The 21892-nt window shown below is 36.0% G+C and overlaps 1 protein-coding gene across 5 annotated transcripts in view; it reads left to right on the forward strand.

Moving 5' to 3' along the window:
* Nucleotides 1-380: 380 nt before the first annotated feature.
* The window catches only part of NCOR1 (nuclear receptor corepressor 1), a gene marked incomplete at both ends in the record, with an annotated part of 128770 nt that continues 107258 nt past the window's right edge, over nucleotides 381-21892 (forward strand). For 4 of the 5 annotated variants that reach the window (XM_084238642.1, XM_084238640.1, XM_084238641.1 and 1 more), the window contains 4 exons: nucleotides 381-488; nucleotides 10964-11100; nucleotides 14119-14311; nucleotides 20243-20425. In XM_084238642.1, the coding sequence (XP_084094768.1) occupies nucleotides 381-488; nucleotides 10964-11100; nucleotides 14119-14311; nucleotides 20243-20425 (621 nt within the window). The remainder of the gene's footprint in view (nucleotides 489-10963; nucleotides 11101-14118; nucleotides 14312-20242; nucleotides 20426-21892) is intronic. The other variant, XM_084238643.1, reaches the window with a different exon arrangement.

A 21892-nucleotide genomic window follows, 5' to 3' on the forward strand; every position in this document is an offset into this window, starting at 1 on the left:
AGGGCTTTGGTAGTTGGCATGGTGTGAAGATAAACAATGGTAGAAGTTGAACCTGTAACCCCTAAAACAAATGCAGTGTTGTAAACCAGTATTACCTCAATAAACTTAATTGGAAAAGAAAGAAACTCTTTTTAAAGTGTAAATGAAAAGAGCCAGTAATATTTTTCTAACCTCAGTAATTTATATTAATAAATGAGAAAAAGCTTTTACTGGTAATTGTGGTTTTATTTATGTAGTTATAGTTAAATTTATTAGAAATCCACCTGGTGCTTTAGTTCTTATCAATTCTATTCTTTCCCATCCTGTTTAGGTGGTTTCCTAGAAACATGATTGTTTGTTGGACTTGATCTCACATCCTGGTGAGGATTTCTTTACTGATAATGTCAAGTTCAGGTTATCCTCCCAACCAAGGAGCATTCAGCACAGAACAAAGTCGTTATCCTCCCCATTCTGTTCAATATACTTTCCCCAGCACCCGTCACCAGCAGGTAAGGAACAAATACCATACAGATTGTAAATGTGTGTTCTGTGTTTTTCTTTATTTCCTATTTAATACATTTATTAGTGAAATCAAATGTAATTTTTATGTGTTTTTTTTTTAATGGCAAGAACCATTTCTTAAAGTTTGGGGATTCATTATCTATGTTCTTACTGTGGCTTTATGTCATATTTCCAGGGGATGGCCGTATGTCTTGTTTTTGATTATAGGAGTTGATGACAGAAAAATAATAGTTCCTTAGAGTTTCTACATTAAGATCTATGTTTATCTTCCAAGTTCTGGTTGAGTAATAAGCTGGCCAGATAACTTGGCCTGTCTTGAAGGATGGCCAGGATTGGGCTTGAACCTTCTTGAAAGATTTGACAGCAAGAAGATGAGTTTGCATAATTCATTTACCTTGTGAAAAATAAAACGAGGTGACATTTTCAGTTCAGAGGAGGACAAGGACAAAGGTGCAAGAGGTGTTAAGAAAAAAAGTAAGGGAATGGATGAAATGATCATCTCAGAGAAAAAGAAAGCAGATTTACCTCAAAATACAGTTGAGTACTTCTGGATATTAATGGGGACTCCTTTGAAATGTAGTCATGATTACAGAGTGAGAATGGACATCCTTTCTTTGTTTTGTTTAGGGAAATACACAGTCTTTCACTATTAAGTATAATATTAGTTTTACTTTTTTTAGATACCATTTTTGGTTGAAGATGTTGCTCTCTATTCCTAGGTTGAGAATTTTTATCATGATTTGGTGTTATATTTTGGTTGAGTGTTCTCCCTCCTCTAATGCTATTTATCTAGTTACTAATTTTCTAGATTACTGTTACTTTTTAAGAAAATCCAATTTGAGGGCCTCCTGGTGGTGTAAGGGTTAAGTCAACACTATCTTGCTATTACTACTTCAGCCTGGGTTTGCTCCCTGGCCACATGGTGAGGCAGACCACTCCTGTCTTGCCCACTGCTCCCCTCAGCAGTAGATCAGTAGATCTGATCAGTAGATCTGCCTATTCTGCTCCCCATTCTGTCTCTGATGAATACTCTCACCACCCCTGTACCTCTGGTCTACACCCCAGTTCTTGTATGCATAAATAAGTAAAATAAAAAGCTATAGATCAAGGATCCTTATCTTTTAAAAAAAATTCGACTTTGAGACTTGGTTTATATACAGTAAAAATTATATGTGTACATTTTGACAGATTTATATCTATCAAACCACCACCAAAATGAAGCTATAGAACATTTCTGTTACCTCCAAAAGTTCCCTTGTACCCCATTCAGGTCAGTCCTCTTCCATTTTCCACCAACTTAAGCTTCCAGGAAACCGCTGATGTGCTTTCTGTTAAAGATTTTGTCTTGAGTTTCATATGAACTCTTGTCTATGGCTTTCTTTGCATCCCTTAATACTTTTGAGATTTACCTCAAAAGTTCTAATGTGTCAGTGGTTTATTTCTTATTATGACTGGGTATGGATATACCATTTTATCCAGTTACCTCTTCACATGTTTTATTACAAATAAATTACTTAGCAATTGTGTTTTTGTGTTTGATGTATGCAGATTATATAAAGAAGCACTGTCTTATTTTGTTAGCAGTTTCCTTTGAAAAGTACTTTAAATTTGTATCAATTCCAATTAACTTATTTTTATCCTTTGTATTTCTTTTTGTGTGATATTTAAGAAATTTTTGCCAAAATCTACATCAGTAAGATTTTGTCCTATGTTTTCTTCTCTAAATTTTCTAATTATAGGTTATATATTTTGGTCGATGACCTGTTTTGAATTAAATTTTGTTTCTAGTATGAGGTAAAGGTTGAGTTCCACTGTTTCACATATGGGTATTCATTTATTCTAGAAATCATTTATATTGCAAATATTTTTTTCCCCACCTTCAATTGTTTTGGTACTTGCATTGAAAGTTAATTGACTACATATGTGTAGGTCCATTTCTCTCTATATGTGTGTAAGAACAGGTATGTAGGCCAGAGGTGCTGGGGGTGAGAGGATTCACCAGACAAGAGTAGGGAGCAGAACAGGCAGATCTGCTGAAGTATGCTGCTCAGGGGAGCAAAGAGCAAGACAGGAGAGGTCTGCTGCACCATGTGGGTTAGTGCCCTGGCAGGGGATGGAAGTCATGTGCAGTGGCTGGTGATAGCTTGATAGTGCTGAGACTTTAACCCCTGCGCCACCAGGGAGGCCCCTTTACTGAATTATTTTGTCTGTCTTACCTTTATCTGGTTTTCTGTGTAAACTAACATTAAACTTTTAATAAAGCACTTCATACTGTCTTGATTATTATGGTAGCTTTATACATTGATATTAAATAGTATTTTTTCCTGAATTATTTCGAATATTCTACATCCTTAGCTTTTCTATATATATTTTAGAGTTTATCAGTTTCTATGCAAAGGCTTGCTGGGAATTTTGATTGGATTGTTTTGAATCTAGAGGCTAATAAGAATTGACTTGGAATCTCCTCATCCATGAATATGCTATATCTTTTCATTTATTTAGATCGTCATTAATTTTTCTCAGTTATATTTTGTAGATTTTTTTTTGAGATTTATTTATGCATACAAGAGCTGGGGTACAGGCCAGAGGTGTGGAGGGGGTGGGGAGGGGATTCACCGGATACAGAGTGGGGAACAGAACAGGCAGAGTCAGGAGAGGTCTGCTGCGCCATGTGGCTTGCTTCCTGGCTGGCAGGAGATTCAAACTCATGCTGCAGTGGCTGTGGACAGCTTCATAAGTTATGTCTTAACCTCTTGCACCACCAGGGAGGCCCTGTTTTGTAGATTTTAATACATGGGCCTTATACATCGTTTGTCAGATGTTCCTAAATATTTCATAGTTTTTGATGCATTGTAAATGTTGCTTTTTGAATTTTAGTTTTCAGTTGCTCATTGATGCTATGTATGTTGGTTTTTGCATTCTGCAACCTTATTTATTCTGGTTGCCTTTCTAGTAGATTTTACAGGATTTTCTATGTGTATAATTATCTAATCTGAGAATAAAAACAGTTTTGCTTCTACCTTTCCAAACTGGGTGCCTTTTCTCCTTATTGCACTGCCTGGAATCAGGAGGTGAGGAGGGACAACCTTACCTTGTTTCTGCTCTTAAGAGGAAGATATTCAGGGTTTTTTTGTTTTTTTTTTGTTTTTTTTAACCATTAAGCGTGTTACCTTGAAAGTGTTCCTTTTTTGGTATTTTCTTAAACTTTGTATGTATGGTTTTTTTTTTTTTCTTCATATGTTTTCATTTATCAGTGAAATGGGGTATATAATTTTCTGTGTTTAAAGATAGTGAACTTGATTTCTGCAGTACTTATAATTCAGTTTATTTTTTCTGAGTCAGTTTGGGTAAATTTTGTTCAAGGACTTAAAATTATGGACATAAGTTATCATATTATTCCTTTATTTGTTTTGATGTCTTTGTGATGCCATTCTTCATGTTGATGATGCTTCCCTCCCCGCTTTTTTTATCAGTCTATCTAGAGATTTATCAATTGATTAGATTTTTTTTTTTTTTTTGAAGAACTAGCTTTGGTTTCATTCATTTTTACTTTTTTTTCCCACTGATTTCTACTCATTTCTTTCTTCTTTCCGTAATTGCCCACATATACACCATTTCTGACCCCTTTCATTCCTTTGTATATATTCAGGTTTCCTTTTGATGTCATTTTCTTTTTGCTTCAATAACCGTATTTCTCTCAATGCAGGCCTTTTTGCAGTGAATTCTCCCAACTTTCATTTACCTGAAATGTTTAACAGAATTTATCTGACTTTCTAGTTCACCTTGACAAATATTTTCACTGGACACAGAATTCTAGATTGATAGTTGTTTTCTTTCAACTCTCTTAAAATTATCATTCGTTGTATTCTTGCTTGTGAGGTTTCTTTTGTCATTCTTATTCTTTTAAATATGTACACACACACTTTCACACACAGACATATGCATATATGTGTAAATGTATCCTTCCCTCTACCCCCATTACGTGAAAGATTTTTTTCTTTATCACTATTCTGCTGTTTGATTATGGTATGACTTTCTTGTGCTCTTTGAATGTTTATGCCGTTGTCTCTTAACGTTCACTTAGCTTCCTGCCTCTGGGAATTTATACCTTTCAAGAAATTTGGGCAATTATTCAGATATGTTTTTGTTTCCAACTGGTTTCCTTCTGAGACACCAACTATTCGTATTTTGCGTTATACTGTATATCACTGGACCTCTGTTCATTTTCTGCTTGTGTGTTTATGCATTTAATGCATAAAAGATCCTGTTCAATGATCTTTTCTTTTGCAGTTTTCAGCCTTCTGTTATTTCATCCAGTGAAGTTTTGTTGCAGACACTCGATTTTTCAGTATTGATTGGAATATGAACACTGAAATTTTATGCTTTTCAGTGCTGGCTTTTGGCGTATATATATATATATTTTAATTTTTTGTGCATACAAGAGCTGGGTATAGGCCAGAGATGCAGGGGTTGAGAGGATTCACCAGAGACAGAGTGGGAAACAGAACAGGCAGACTGACTGAAATACACTGCTGACGGAAACAGCGGGCACGACAGGAGAGGTCTGCTGCACCATGTGGGTTGCTCCCTGCCCGGCTGGGGATTGAACTTGTGCTGCAGAGGCTGCGGATTGCTTCACAGTGTGGTGCTTAACCCCTTGTGCCACCAGGGAGTGTGTTGTATTCTTTAAAGAATGTTGGATTCTAAATAGGCAAGGAAGAAGTCAAACTATCGCTATTTGCAGACGATATGATAATATACTTAGAGAACCCCAAAAACTCCACAGAAAAACTAATTAATCAATCAGTTTAGTAAAGTGGCAGGATACAAAATCAACGCACAAAAATCAGTAGACTTCCTATACACAAACAATAAATCTGAAGAAAAAAATCAAGAAAACCATTCCTTTTATTATTGAAACAAACAAAAAAATATCAAATACCTGGGAATAAACCTAACAAAGGAAGTAAAGGACCTATACAAAGAAAACTATAAAACACTGTTAAAAGAAATAGAAGTAGACACAAAGAAATGGAAAGATATCCCCTGCTCATGGATCGGAAGAATTAACATTATCAAAATGGCCATCCTACCAAAAGCAATCTGCAGATTCAGTGCTATTCCAATTAAAATTTCAATGTCATTCTTCAAAGAAATAGAAAAAATATTGATGAAATTCATATGGAGCCACCAAAACCCCCAAATAGCCAAAACTCTCCTGAAAAAAAAGAAGGGAATGGATGCATCACTCCCCCAGATTTCAAACTATACTACAAAGCCATAATAATCAAAACTGCATGGTATTGGACCCAGAACAGACACATGGACCAGTGGAACTGAATAGAAAACTCAGAAATAAACCCACAGATTTATGGTCAACTAATCTTTGACAAAGGAGCAAAGAATATGCACTGGAGCAAAGAAAGTTTGTTCAATAAATGGTGCTGGGAAAACTGAGTTGCTACATGCAAAATAATGAAACTTGACTGCTACCTCACACCATGCACAAAAACCAACTCAAAATGGGTTAAAGAACTAGACATAAGACCTGAAACCATAAAATATATAGAAGGAAATAGAGGTGAAACACTACATGACATGCACTTCAAAGACATCTTTACAGATACATTACCCAAAGCAGTGAGAGTGAAGGCAAAGATACAGCTGGGACAACATCAAATTAAAGAACTTCTGCACAGCAAAAGAGACAGTAACCAAAACAAAGAGAAACCCCACCCACTGGGAGAAAATTTTTGCACCCAACACTAATGATTAAGGACTGATCACAAAAATCTGCAAAGAGCTGACGAGACTCAAGAAAAACAAAGAAAATAATCCAGTCAAAAAATGGGCAGAAGAGCTAAAAAGAAACTTCTCCAAAAAGGAAATACAAATGGCCAACAGGCATATGAAAAAATGTTCAACATCACTTGCAATCAGGGAAATGCAAATCAAAACTACAATGAGATACCATCTCACACCAGTGAGAATGGCACATATTAAAAAAAACTAGCAACAACAAATGTTGGCGAGGATGTGGCAAAAAAGGAACTCTCTTGCACTGGTGGTGGGAGTACAAACTGGTCCAACCACTATGGAGAGCTGTGTGGAGATTCCTCAACCTACTAAAAAGAGAGCTTCCATATGATCCAGCAATTCCACTCCTAGGTATTCACCCAAAGGACACAGAAACATTAATTCCAAAGAGCACCTGCACTCATATGTTTATAGCAGCACTATTTACAATAGCTAAGCTTTGGAAAGAACCCAAATGCCCAAAAATAGATGACTGGATCAAGAAGATGTGGTACATATACACAATGGAATATTACTCAGCCAAAAAAAATAAACACATACAATTTGCAACAACATAGATGGAGCGGGAAGGGATCATGCTCAGGAAATAAGCCAGAAAGAAAAAAAAAAATACCGGATGGTCTCACTTATAGCAGGAATCTAGAAAACCTAAATAAGGGACCAGGAAAAAGAATAACTATTGGAAACAAAAAATCAAAATGAACAAACAAGTATGAACCAGAGACACACTATGGGGGGTGGGGGTGGGAAAAGTGGGATTGGGGTTAAAATAAGAGGGTTGCAATTGTATGGGGAATATAAAAATAAAATTTAAAAAAAGAATATTGGATTCTTTTTGGTAGGCAATTAAACTACCTTTGAGACTTACTGGTTTTTTTTAACTAAAGTAATGTTGATTCACAACACTGTATGTGATTCAGAGTCATATGATGACCCATCCCGGCAGCTTTCCTGCTCGCCTGTGACTAGTCAGGTACCTCTTTTTCTTCCTCCTTTTCTTAATAAACCTGTACTTTTACATATGAATGATGACACCTCCTCAGATGCTTGTCACCATACCATATGCAACCCCAGGGCACCCTCAGCCCTCTACCATAGTTCATTATGCCTCCCTTCTTTGTTTTGAGGCTTATCTTTAAACTCTTAGGGCAAGTCAGAGGTAATTTTTATTCTATGTCTAATTTATTTTCTACTTCTAAACTTGTCTCTTCTGGGATATCTTCTTAATATCTTGTGCATTCAATGAGGTTTTTTCCTTCTAGCTTGAAATTTGATGTTTTGTTCCTTTTTAAGCTCTGGGAGTTGTCTTGTACTTCCTCCTAATTGTTTTTTCATCAGAAATTACCCTTAGTCTATTCTTTAAAGACCGGTAGTATGATGTCCAGCCAGATTTAAGGGAACCCAAATTTAAATATTATAAGAGCATTGTATGTGTAACTTTCTCCTCCCTGGAAGTCTGCTCCAGAAATTCTATTCATCTGACTTTTCAGAACTTGTTTAGTTACTTTTCAATAATCACAATTGTGGGGCACTGTTTGAGTACTCCCAGGGTTACTTACTGTTTGGATTTCACCTCCAGGTAGAAAGCCTGGGGTTGGGTTATGGCGTGGACTCCTTTTGTTTCATTTCTCTCAAAAATCATGTCCTGTGCTGTTCAATATCTAATATCTGAAAATTTTCCTAGATTTTGTCGAATTTTTGAACTGTTTTCTTTGGGAATGTAATTCTGAACCGTATTATCTGTTCATAGCTGGAAGCTAAAATGCACTGTTTTATTTTACTCCTTACTCTTAATTTGACTTGCTGGGTATTATTTAGAAATTCTCTCAGAGAGAGCATGTAGTTAGTGTTTTTTCTGAATTCATCAATTCTGAAAAGTTTGTGGTCCTAAACACTTGAGTTCAATTTGGTTGTTGAATTTGTAGATACAGAGTTGTTTTCATCTGAACTTAGAATATGTTATTTATCTGTTTTCTCTCTCTTTTTTTTTTTTTTTTTGGTCTATTTCATTTTATGCAGTGTTAATGATGAAAAGTCTGCTTTTGTTATGATGCTTGTTACTCTGTAGGGAAGAGATTTTTTATTTGTTATGACTTGTAAAATTTTGGCTCTCGTCTTGATTTTCTAAAATTTTGATGTGTCCAATGTGGATTCATTTTTAAAATATATCCACCCTTTCTCTTAGGCCCTCTTTAGTCTCTTCTAATTTCTGAGAAATGCTATTCTAGTATTTCCTAGAATATTGCTTTCTCATTTGTATGTATAGATGTTGGAAATTATTATTCTGGTTCCCATTTCTTTTTCTTTAGTGCTTTACTCTCTTCGGTTTTCTCTTAGCTTTTCATTTGCCCTTTACTGGTGCCTGTTCTACTCTTTAAATTCAGTGATCAAATTTTTAATTTGTTTTTGATTCTTTTTTGTGACTATTAATACTCATTCTTATGTCCTTTTTAACTGTTCTTATTAATCTCTTATTAATCTTTTATATATTTTTTTGGATTTACTTTCTTTAATTTTTAGGCTTTGGTTACCCTCTATCTTTTTTTTTAAAGTTATTTTGTAAGTTCTTCTTGATTATGTTTTCAATTTTGTTGTTGTCTTAGATTATTTATAAATTATATTTTATTGCTAGCTGCTTATAGTGAAGGGTTTAGCCTGCAGGCAAATACTCTCAAATGCAGTTAAATGCTTGGAGTTATACATACTTCTGCATTAGTGAAGGGTTCTGAACCTTACCTACCCAATATTTCAGTCTGGACAGCTCACTTTCATCTATAACTTTTTAACTTTTTCTTGTTGTTAGACATGGAATTCATAGAACACTAAACTCACCATTTTAAAGTATAGTGACTTTAGTATATTCACTATGTTGGACAACCATTTCTTTTATCTAACTCCAGGACTTTTCTGTCCCCCGGAATGAAACCCCATATTCAATAGTAGTTAATCCCAATTCCCTGTTTTTCCAGTTCCTGGAAACCATTAATTTGCTTTATGTCTCTATTGACTTGCTTCTTGAAGACAGTTCATGTAAATAGAATCATGTAGTATAGCTTTTTTAGTGTTTTAAAATTTTTTCTTAGCTGTATGATTTATAGGTTTGTCTGTTGTTTTTTTTTTTAAGATTTATTTATTTATGCATACAAGAGCCGGGTACAGGCCAGAGATACAGGGCGGGCGGGGGGGCGGGCGGGCGAGCGTGTGTGTGTGTGTGTGTGTGTGTGTGTGTGTGTGTTCACCAGAGACAGAGTAGGGAATAGAACAGGCAGATGGACCGAAATACACTGCTGAAGGGAGCAGCAGGCAAGTCAGGAGAGGTCTGCTGTGCCATGTGGGTTGCTCCCTGGCCAGCCGGGGATCGAACTTGTACTGTAGAGGCTGCAAATTGCCTCATAGTGTGGTGCTAAACCCCTTGCATCACCAGGGAGTCCCCAGGTTTGTCTGTGTTTTAACATGCACTATTACTTCATTCCTCTTTATGACTGAATCATCTCTCATATATACCACATTTTGTTTATCCATTCACAGGTACATGGACATTTGGATTATTTCTGCTCTCTGGCTATTTGTGAATAATACTGTTTGACAATTTGTATAAATTTTTATTTGTGAGCATCTACTTTTAATTATCATTGGAATGTAGCTAAGGAGTGAAATTGCTGGATCATTTGATAATCTGTTTATGATAATCTGTTTTTATATATGATATTTAGCATTAATAGATTTTTTTTGAGGGGCCTCCCTGGTGGTGCAAGGGGTTAAACACCACACTATGAGGCAATCCACAGCCTCTGCAGCATGAGTTTGATCCCCGGCAGGCCAGGGAGCAACCCACATGGCACATCAGACCTCTCCTGACTCGCCTGCTGCTCCCCTCAGCAGTGTATTTCAGTCGGTCTGCCTGTTCTGTTCCCCACTCTGTCTCTGGTGAATCCTCACACCTCCCCACCCCCATATCTCTGGCCCGTACTCTGGCTTTTGTATGCATAAATAAATCTTTAAAAAAAATCAATATTTTAGTTCATAATCCAAATAGACTTGTAATGAATGATTCACTTAAAAAAATAACATCATGATTACTTTGTCTTTCTCTACAAAAGAGAGTAATATTTTGTTTTATGACAGTATTAGTATCATTTAGAGGAAAATATATTAAAAGTTCCATCTTCATTGTATATTAAATAGAAATTTTCTCTTAGCAAGGCATTAGCAGTATAACTTTTTGCCCCAATTTGTTTAGAAATTACCAGTTTTGGCAATGGCTAAGCCTGTTCAGAATATTAGTAAAGGTTTTGTTGCATAGTTAAAACAAAAAAAAAAACCCAAAACTGACATGTAGAGCAGAAAATGATCCTTATAAAAACATAAAAAAAAAATGAATGAATCAAATCTAGGTTGAACACAAAATTTTAGGTATTAGAAGAATGAATCAAGCATCATTGAATATAAATTTCATTTTGAATATTATAATGAATATTATTTTAAGTTTGTGGGAAAGAATTAGATTACTAGAGGATTGAAATTTATCATTGCTGTTTCTTTCCAACTTACTGAGCCACAACTACCTTTTTGCATTTCACTTGGTTTGTTTTCATGATGTTTTTCACTTTTTTGGTTAATAATTAATTGATTATTTTACTACTAGGAGTTCGCAGTCCCTGATTATCGTTCTTCTCATCTTGAAGTTAGTCAGGCATCACAGCTTTTGCAGCAGCAACAGCAGCAACAGCAGCTTCGTAGACGACCTTCCTTGCTATCAGAATTTCACCCAGGTTCTGACAGGTAATGGGATTTCTTTTATGTTTCAATCTAGAACTGTAATTGTGAAGCATGTATATACCTCACCAGTATGTCATTTGATTTATTTTTATCATTTTATTAACCAAGCTGTGAGTGATCATTTATATTTATAATATGTACTTTGAGCTCTTTTATATTTGTTGATGATTTTGGAGTAGTTTTGGCAATAATTAATAAACTCTTAAAATGTGTTGCCAAGATTCAGAGTTAATGTTATGTGTTAGAAAGTCAGGTAGATCTATATTTGAATGATGGTCAGCTTATGTGTAGCCTTGGTCACACTGGGTGAATTGGTGTTCTCAGTTTAAGCTGCATATTAGAACCATCTGGGGAGCTTTTAAAACTTGATGCCTAAATCCCATCAGGTTGATCAAATCAGTCTCTGGGATTAGGCCCAGACATTTTGTCAAGTTGCTTGGATGTTTTCGTTTGCAGCAAGACTTGCAAATGACTGATTAGATTCTTCAAACCTTAGTTTTCTCAGGAGTAAAAATGATGATAATAATGGCATTGTCTTCAAGGCAAGTAAGTAATTAACCATGTAATGTTGGCTCTGTATCTCATAGGTGTTCATTTTCCCTGGTGTCCTCAGCAACTCTACTATCTTTTATTCCATTCTCACACTTAGTCTATTTTGAAATCCAGCTGCCTAAGTAAATCTCCTTTCTTGTTACATTAATTTTATAAAGAACCTTTTTTCTATTTTAAGTGTTTACTGTTTTAGTCTCAAAATAATAAAATGTTTGAAATTATTCTAAAATGTCATTTCTTAGTGAAGGTTATGGAGAGAGTTCAGATCACTCTTACCCCTATATCTAGAAAATATATAATTTTTTAAAAAAATTATTTTTTTTTAAAAAAGCTAAAAACGCATCCTTTGTAAAGAAGGAAAGGCACACAGCTACTGTCATAAACTGGGAAATGTGTCATTCATTCAAGGAATGAATTAGAAGTGTCTTGTATGACTTGGCCTTCTGTTCCCTATTTCTACTCTCAAAGAAGCAGTGTTGAACAAATAAAGAGGGTCAATAAAATGCTAGGATTTTTTGGTGAGTAATACCTAATTTGAGAAAATGTAAATGGAGGTGGTGGTAAGAGTAGTTTGCTTAGGAGTTCCCATTTTGCCATTCTTGTTTCCCTTTGGCTACAGGAATGCTCATTAAGGTGGGCCATTTTCCAAAGTGATGAGCCAGCACTCAGCTTTACATGTTTGGATGACAGAGTGGGCCAAGACTCTTGGCAAAGGCTGTCAATGGCTACCCAAATGTACCTATTTCACCTCATTTCCCTATTCTCTCAGGTTGTAGAAAAGCATATGGAACACCATACTCAATCCTTCGTCTGTAGATAAATACATACTAGACAGAGTGGAGATGAGCAAGAAAAACCCAAGCACGCTATTCCACGCAAAAAAGAGGGGGTGAATAGGGGTAAGGGAAACCAAGTTCAAAGCAAATACCTGGAAAGGAAAACTAAAGAAAATAATACAGTATGCCAAAAACAAAGACCCGTGTGTGTGTGTGTATATGTGTGTGTGTGTAAGAAGATAAAAATCAAAAACATGCCTCATGAGATCTTTGTATTATGAAATAACTTAATAGAGTATTAAAAAAATACAATAAAATTGAAAAAAATAAAATATTGAGTATTTCAGTGCCTCTAAGCAGCCTCCATTTTAAGTTTAAATGTATTAAATGAGAAGGAACAAGGAATAAAATAGATGTGACAAAAACTTAAACCTTTGTCATAGAAAAGGGTCTTGAGATAACCAGAGTAAATACAGAAGAGAAGGACAAAGATTAAAGCAATTAGACAGGATTTCATAAATATGGAGGACAAATTAAAATCATCCAACATATGAAGAGAACATGTGTTTCAAAGGACAGGAAAAAATGTTCATTTAAAAAAACCCAAGTTGTTGCCTGTAAAGTGAGGGAAGAACTTTATTGATTGATAAGGACATGTTTTCTTGATTTCATCAGAAAACAGCCTGTGTAACTACTTATAATCTCTGGATCTTTGTGGACCACTATTTGGAATAGCTCTGAACTTTATGGCATATTCTCCTTAAATGAAGCTTATATTCCTTAAAAGTAAAATGGAAGAGTGTAAGTTTATTACAGTAAAAATATTATTTAATAATTTTAATTTGTTTTATAGCTATTTAGAGATAGTTTAGAGATGATGAAAATAGATTTCAAAGTTTATTGTATAATATTTTTATTGACCTCTTCTATCCTGAAAAATGAAGGGCAGTGAATATCTTTTCAAAGAAGTGTCGTTTGTGAGACATTAGTTTAAAGCTTGGCCATAAAATAAAATGTTGTTTCTGTAAATACTTTGCTAGAAAAATGAAAAGTGAAGTTAATAAATATCCATATTTACTACTCTGTGCAGTGCGTCATGTAAAGAAATCAAAGACAGTTTCTGACCTTCAAGATACTTATTATGTATTTGGCAAACCAGACAGAATGTGTTTTTTGGGGGGGGGGGTCAGAATGATGTTTTCAAAACTTTTGGATTTCTGCTTAACATCCTTGTCCTAACGATATTTCACATTGAGGTCATTTCTCTTTCTATGTAGCAATTGCTGGGAGATATGTTATTCTCTGTTTTATTATTGGTTAAATAATGATGACTCTTGTAGCCTAGATTGTCTTGAATTCAACTATTATGATGTAGGTTTAAAATTCTTATTTAATGGATATTCTTCAGCAATTTTGAATATTCTGCAAATTGAGATACTTTCTTTCCCTTCTAGATTGTTTTTTTTAAAGTCATCCCAGTTTTGCCTCCCCCAAAGAAACTTTCTGTTAGAACTAGAAGTTTGATAGTACTCCTTAATGAGGTATATATTTTTCTGGGATGGGGAAGTGAGGGCAGGGACTTGGCTTTGGAAGTAACTTTAACTAATTTATTTCCAAGTCCAGCCAGGATGTTAGCAGGGAGTTGTACATCACTTAAATTTTTTCAAGTGTTTATTTTCTTTGTGTGTATTAGGCCTCAAGAAAGGAGAACTGGATATGAACAGTTTCACCCAGGCCCATCCCCAGTGGATCATGATTCACTGGAATCCAAGCGACCGCGTCTGGAGCAGGTTTCTGATTCCCATTTCCAACGTGTCAGTGCTGCGGTCTTACCTTTAGTGCATACCTTGCCAGAAGGGTTGAGGTCTTCTGTAGATGCTAAGAAGGTAAATATTTGTTCTCTCACGCTGTGGAGTTGTTGGTTTCTAATGTTTATTTAGCCACATTCAAGCACAACCCCTTAAAAGAAAGTCCAATTATTTCAGTCTTTAAAGGTTAGAACTATGCGGAAGTAAAAATTTTGTAAAACAAAATTAAAACCACAGATTTAGTGCTCTAGACTTTTAAAGTCTGTACGTTTCATTTTTTGGTGAATGAAAATCTGAGACTGCTGTAAAGAAAAATTGCTGTTGAGTAATACATATACATTGTGTGCTGGCTTGCCTGGACTATTTTAAATAAGTATTTATATTCAGTTGCCATTTATTGACTTGCTACATGGGAGAATCACATTTTAGGTAAGGTTTAACTGTACATGTAATTCTTACAATTGCACATTCATGATCATGCCTTTGTTTTGTAATTGTGTTTATCTTTTTAATGTCTGTTTTGCTTATCATTAAGCATGCAGATTAGGAAGTGCTTGGCACTTAGGTACAGAGTAAACATTTGTTTTAGAAAGAATAAGCAGATATGGAAAACTTTTTTTTTTTTTAAAGATTTATTTTTATTTATTTATACAAGCACTGGGTACAGTCAGAAGTGCAGGAGGGTGAGAGAATTCACCAGAGCCAGAGCTGGGAGCAGAGCAGGCAGAAGGACTGAGGTACACTGCTGAGGGGAGCAGCGGGCCGCAGGAGAGGTCTGCGCTCCAACCAGTGCCACAGATGCTGCGGGCAGCTTTGCAACCCAGTGCTCAACTGCTGAGCCACCCCACCTGGGAGGCCCTGGAAAACATTTTTAAACAGTAAAGTGTTAACCCTTTTATTGTCATGTTAATATTTCCCCCAGTCTTTGTTACCAAGCCTCTTTCCCACAAAGTTAATTTACCTTTATGCCTAATGACCTTTCCTACCCTGATAGCAGATGAATTAGTATTCATACACTTTTTGAAATTTTATGTAGTGCAAATTAATTTAAAAGATAGTGAATATGTTTGCAATTTATTTTCAAATAATTTAGCCAAAAATAAAGCCTAGATGTGTGTGCATATGTAAGGAGAGAAAGCACATACAACAAAATGTTAACAACTAGTGAATCTAGGTAAAAGGATAAATGAGTATCCATTATACTATTAATTCAGATTTTATGTAAATTTGAAATTTTTCCAAATAACAAATTAAGTGGTGAAAGTTCTTTGTAAGCTAGAAATTAGTTAAGCTCTGGAAATTTTTGAGACCCACCCTACTATGTGAAATATCTATATTGTAGTCAATGAGTTTATAAGAAATATTTTGCTGGGCCTCCCCTGTGGCACAGCAGGTTGAGCGTGGCGCTGTGAAGCTGTCTGCAGCCTCTGCAGCGCTGGTTCAATTCCCAGCCAGCCAGCCAGATATCCACATGGCGGTCTCGCCTGCTGCTCCCCTCAGCAGTGTATTTCAGTCAGTCTGCCTGTTCTGTTCCCCACTCTGTCTCTGGTGAATCCTCTCACCCTCCCGTGCCTATGGCATGTACCCCAGCTCTTGTATAAGAAATATTTTGCTATCTCAAAAAAGAAAATGAAAAAGTGTAGTGAATAAAGGTTTTCTTCTAAGGCTGAATAAATTACTACAGATATAATTTATAATATAGATTTTTTTAAGCAGAAAGGGATCTTTTAAAAGGTCATTTATTCATCTTTTTTTTTTTGAAGATTTATTTATTTATGCATACAAGAACTGGGGGGTGGGATGAGAGGATTCACCAGAGACAGAGTGGGGAACAGAACAGGCAAACTGAGTGAAATACACTGTTGAGGGGAGCAGCAGGAGAGACAGGAGAGGTTTGCCGCACCATGTGGGTTGCTCCCTGGCCGGCCGGGCATTGAACTCATGCTGCAGAGGCTTCAGGTTGCTTCATAGTGCAGTGCTTAACCCCTTGTGCCACCAGGAAGGCCCCTATTGATTCATCTTTAAAAACTAAAAATGGAAATACAGTATGACCCATCAATCCTCATCTGGGGCTTTTATCCAAAGAACATGAAACTATCAGTGGGAAAAACTGTAGGCTCTCCATTGTTGTTGTTGTTGTTTTTTTTTTTTTTATTTTCCAAGATTTATTTATTTATGCATGCAAGAGCTGGGGTGCAGGCCAGAGATGCAGTGGGTGAGAGGTTTCACCAGAGACAGAGTGAGGAGCAGAACAGGCAGATGTACTGAAATGCACTGCTGAGGGGAGCAGTGGGTGAGGCAGGAGAGGTCTGCTGCACCATGTGGGTCACCTCCTTGACTAGGGATAGGTTGTGGCTTAATCCCTTGTGCCACCAGGGAGGCCCTATGGTGCTCTACATTTTTTATCGCAGCACTATTCACAGTAGTTAGGACATGGGAGCAGCCTAAATAAATGTCCATCGATAAGTGATTGGATCAAAAAGATGTATTCATATTATGGAATACTATTTATTTAGCCACAAAAAAATTAGTTAAGCTCTGGAAATTTTTGAGATCCACCCTACTATGTGAAATATCTGTATTATAGTCAATGAGTTTATAAGAAATATTTTGCTGGGCCTCCCCAGCAAAATGTAAATGACATGCAGCTATTTACAGCCAAATGGAGGAATTTGAGGGAATTATGTGTAGTAAAACAAGTCAGAATGACAAATATTCCTTTCAGTTGCCTATAAAGGATACCTGGTTCCTTTGAACCTTTGCTGACACCACATATTTACTGTTTTAAAAATTATTGTTAATTGCATAATTTTTAATTTGCTTTTATTTGCTTGTTAATAAAATGAAATTTTTTAAAAATTGATCTTCTTTTCCTGTTTTGTGAATTGTTTTTTCCTGTCACCCAATTTTCTGTTGGTGTGTTTTCTATTTTATATTGAGTTGTTTATGTTATGTTTTACAAATGATTTTTCATTTGCCTTTGGATGTTATTATTTTGAGATTGTGTTACTTTATTCCAGCAGTCTTTTTTTTTTTTTTAAATATTTTGCTATTGACTTTCCTTAACCCAAGATAATGTGATACTTTTTGTGTGTGTTTGTTTGAGGCTTCTTGTGATTTACTATTTAGTCTATGTAAATGTTTGCTGTTACGTGACTTTTATTGTAATATAAGATGTGAGGTAGGAAGGAATCTTAACTCTTCCTCCAAAATAGCTGTTGGAATGCGTCCATCATATATATTTGTTCACTATTCTTTTACCTAGTGCTTTTCTTAATGGTGGCACTAAAGGAATTTTTTTTTTTGCTAAATATTTAACCAGAAAGGAAAATGCTGATTTGCAATAATAGATCTTAGGCATGCATCATATTACCTGAGGAGTGTTTTTAAAATCTGCTGAATCAAATTTTAATCTATTTTGCTATTATATGTGCTCTGTAACACAAATTAGCTTTTATGCATATGGTAGGAACATAATATTAATATGACATGGAAGTCCTGGTGGTTCACAAATTGTTTTTCCCTGCACGTTAATGTTTCAAAGCTGTCAGAATCAAGCTGTCTCATAATAAATGAAAGAATGTTTTCAATGTATGAAGACATTAAGACGATTTGAAAATTCTGTATTTAGTCTTCATTTAGTGCAAGTAGTACTACCCAGCTTAGTGAATTCAAGAACTGTTCTGCTTTTAGAATTGAACAAACTAGTGAAGATTCAAGTGTTGAAAGGAACTGTGAAGACATTTTCTTCTGTATTTTTTAATTTCAAAGGTGGATAAAATGGTTGTACTTGAATTTGATTCCTTATTTTGATGAAACATACTTTTTTCTATTGGAAACAAATGATCTCAAGGATTTATGCCTTTACAAAGGAAGCATGAATATAAACTACAGGGCTTAAGATTGCCTAAGATTGATGATAGGCTGAATGCAAATGATAGGGGAGCTTTAACTATATTATTCTATTAGAATTGTTATTGTTTTTATAAATGCTCTGCATACAAAGTTATACAGGTCTTAAGTAATATCCATAATCCTATTTTCCCCAAAAGTCTTATATTTAGCATGTACTGTTATAAAATGTAAGATTTTTGGGGACTATGCATACGTATTCTGTTTTATCTGAAATTTCTGTTTCAGGGTGTTTTAGAACAACTATCCACCCAGGTATGGTGGTACACTTTGGTTAAAACTACTCTCACAGTTCTTAATCATTATTTAATGTATGTTGGCGCTCCATAGTCTTATGAACTATGCTCATTTTGGGCTGTTTTTAAAAAAAAGATTTATTTATACAAGAACTGGGGTACTGTCAGAGGCGCGGGAGTATGAGAGAATTCACCAGAGACAGAGCGGGGAGCAGAACAGGCAGATGGACTGAAGACACTGCTGAGGGAGCAGCGGTTGAGACAGGAGAGGTCTGCGCCACCATGTGGGATTCTCGCTGGCTGGCCAGGATTGAACTGGTGCTGCAGAGGCTGCGGACAGCTTCATAGCGTGGTGTTCAACCCACTGTGCCACCGGGGAGGCCCTGGGCTTCTTTTTAAAAATTTTCTTGGGCCTCCCTGGTGGCGCAGTGGTTGAGCGCTGGGTTGTGAAGCTGCCAGCAGCCTCTGCAGCGCCGGTTCGATCCCTGGCTGCTCCCCAGCCACCGGAGGAGGGTCCCACATGGCGCGCAGACCTCTCCTGCCGCCCGCTGCTCCCCTCAGCAGTGTACTTCGGTCCTTCTGCCTGCTCTGCTCCCTGCTCTGGCTCTGGTGAATTCTCTCACCCTCCCGCGCTTCTGACTGTACCCAGTGCTTGTATAAATAAATAAATAAATCTTTAAAAAAAAAGTAAAAAAAAATTTTTTCTTTACTTTTTTTTAAAAAGATTCATTTTTTATTTATACAATAGCTGGGGTATAGGCCAGAGGCGTGGGAGGGTGAGAGAATTCACCAGAGACAGAGTGGGGAACAGAACAGGCAGACAGACCAAAAGCATTGCTGAGGGGAGCAACGGGAGCAGATAGGAGAGGTCTGCTGTGCCATGTGGGAATCTTCCTGCCTGGCCAGGAATTGAACCCATGCTACAGAGGCTGCGGACAGCTTCACAGCACTGTGCTCAATCCGCTGTGCCACCAGGGAGGCCTCCACTGCGCTTCTTTTAGTCTAAAGAAAAGCAATACCTTAGTTTAAGATTCATTTGTTTTGCTCTATTCTATCTTTACCTCAGACTGGAAATCATTAGGACGTGTGCGCGCGTGCGCGCTGTTAGATTTTGGGTGGAGGAAGACGTTCATTCTGTTACTGTTATCTGATAATTTGGAGGTGGAATGAGATGATATAATTGACTAAACCAATATTGTAATATAGGCAGGCTTGTTTGCCCTTTAGGAGGGTAGGTCTGGAGCAACAAAAGTTTCCGTGGTCGTTTTTCTGACTTCTATACCTCAGTATTGGCTTATGGAAAGCCTGAAAACTTTTTGATAGGAACTTTTGACCCTGTTGAGTGGGATAGGCATACTTGTAGTTTATACTATTTCCCAGAAATTTGTATTATTTTACCCGGAGTTCATACTATTTCCTTAGATGTTGAGCTTTTGAAAAGCCATTACAAGGAAGTATCTGAGACAAGGTTTTCTTTGTCATGGTTGCATTATTATTTCTTCAGAAAGTCTCTACTTTCTCAATAGCATTAACTAAAGGCAGACCAGCCACTTAGCCACCTTATTCATGTATAACTTTTAGGATCTACAAAATAGTGAATCATACATTTAAGCTATAAAAGTGGTATAAACATCAGTGGAGAGAGAGAGAGAGTGTGTGTGTGTGAGTGTGTGTGTGTGTGTGTGTGTGTGTGTGTGTGTGAGGGAGAGAGAGAGAGAAAAAAAAAAACTGCTATCATAGGACTGCTATATAGAGGAGAAATAGAATATGACCTGTCTGCTCTGTTTTCAAATTAGACTTTTTAAGGGAAACACTGAAAATAAGTGAGGAATAAATTGTTCTTGATTTTTCTTCTCTTAAGGATCCAGCATTTGGAGGCAAACATGAAGCTCCATCTTCTCCAATCTCTGGGCAGCCATGTGGAGATGATCAAAATGCTTCACCTTCAAAACTTTCAAAGGAAGAGTTAATACAGAGTATGGATCGTGTAGATCGAGAAATTGCAAAAGTAGAACAACAGATCCTTAAACTGAAAAAGAAACAAGTAAGTGTTTGAATTTGTTGCTTTCTGTATTCTAACAATGCATGTTTCCCTAAAGAAAGTATATTAAATTTTCCGTATATAAAAAGACTCATGCCTATGTATTCTGTGAATTTTTAGGGTTTTTTGGGGAGCTATTAATTTCCTTAGTTTCATTCATTTTTCCTGCCGTATTGTCTGATTATTGATAGCAAAACTTGTTTGTCTATTCCATTTTTGATCTGTGTTATTTCTGGTTTGTTGCTATTTCATATAATGGTACTGTGTTTTTGGTTTACATGTAGACAGATTTTCTAGGACATGTACCTAGGAATAGCATTGGTAGGCCCAAGGGTATGCTATTCCATTGTACTAGATGATGCTAAATTTGCTAAGATAACAGTACCATTTTACAGTCTTACTGGCAGTATATACAAGTTCCAGTTGGTGCATGTCCTTGCCTGTACTGATTATTTTTTTCCAGTTGAATGTGAACTATTAATGTGTTTTTAATATGCATTTCCCTGATTAGGAATGAGACAGAGCTTGCTTTTTATTTATGGATTATTGGTGTTCATATAGATTATTGGTACTTTGTCATCTTCCTATTTTTTGTATTTACTAAAATCTGTTGTTATAGATACAGGAGATAACTTCTAATTGTGCCTTGCCTTTTTTTTTTTTTTTTTTTTTTTTGGTGTGGGGAGGATTTTTTTTTTAACTGAGCTAAAAAAATTCACATGCCATCATACTCATCTTTTTAAAATGTACAATTCGGTGACTTTTAATGTATTCTTAAAGTAGTATAACTATCACCACTACATAATTTCAGAACATTTTTATCACTTGAAAAAGAACCCTCATATCTGTTAGCAGTTACTCTTTTTCTCCCCCCATCCTTGGCAGTCACTGTTCTCTGTTTCTATGGACTGCATATTCTGGGCTTTCTCAGATAAATGGCATTTTGTGTGTAACCTTTTGTTTCTCATTACTATGTTTTCAGGATTCATCTATGTTATATCTTGTATCAGCACTTTACTCCTTTTTATGGCTAAATAAAATTCCCTTGCATGAATATATTGTTTTGTTTATCTGTTCACTGGTTGATGGACATTTGAGTTGTTTCACATTTTGGCTATTATGAATAATGCTGCTACTGATATTCACATATTTTTGTAGGGTCATTTTTTTTAGTTCTCTTGGATATATACCTAAGAGTGGAGTGCCACTGGTTCATATTGTAATTCTCTGTTTGAAGTTTTGAGGAACTACCAAACTGTTTTCGTTATGTTTCTACCAGCAGTATATGTACTATTTGCTCCTTACCCTTGTCAGCATTTGTTATTTTGGTTTCCATTTCCTTAATGACTAATGATGTTAAATATCTTTTCATGTGCTTGTTGGCCATTTTATATTCAGACATATCTTGGAAATATTGTGGATTCATTTCCACACCACCATAATAAAGCAAATATCACAATAAAGCAAGCC

Source organism: Talpa europaea (assembly GCF_964194135.1).
Source record: "Talpa europaea genome assembly, chromosome: 7".
Taxonomy (NCBI): domain Eukaryota; kingdom Metazoa; phylum Chordata; class Mammalia; order Eulipotyphla; family Talpidae; genus Talpa; species Talpa europaea.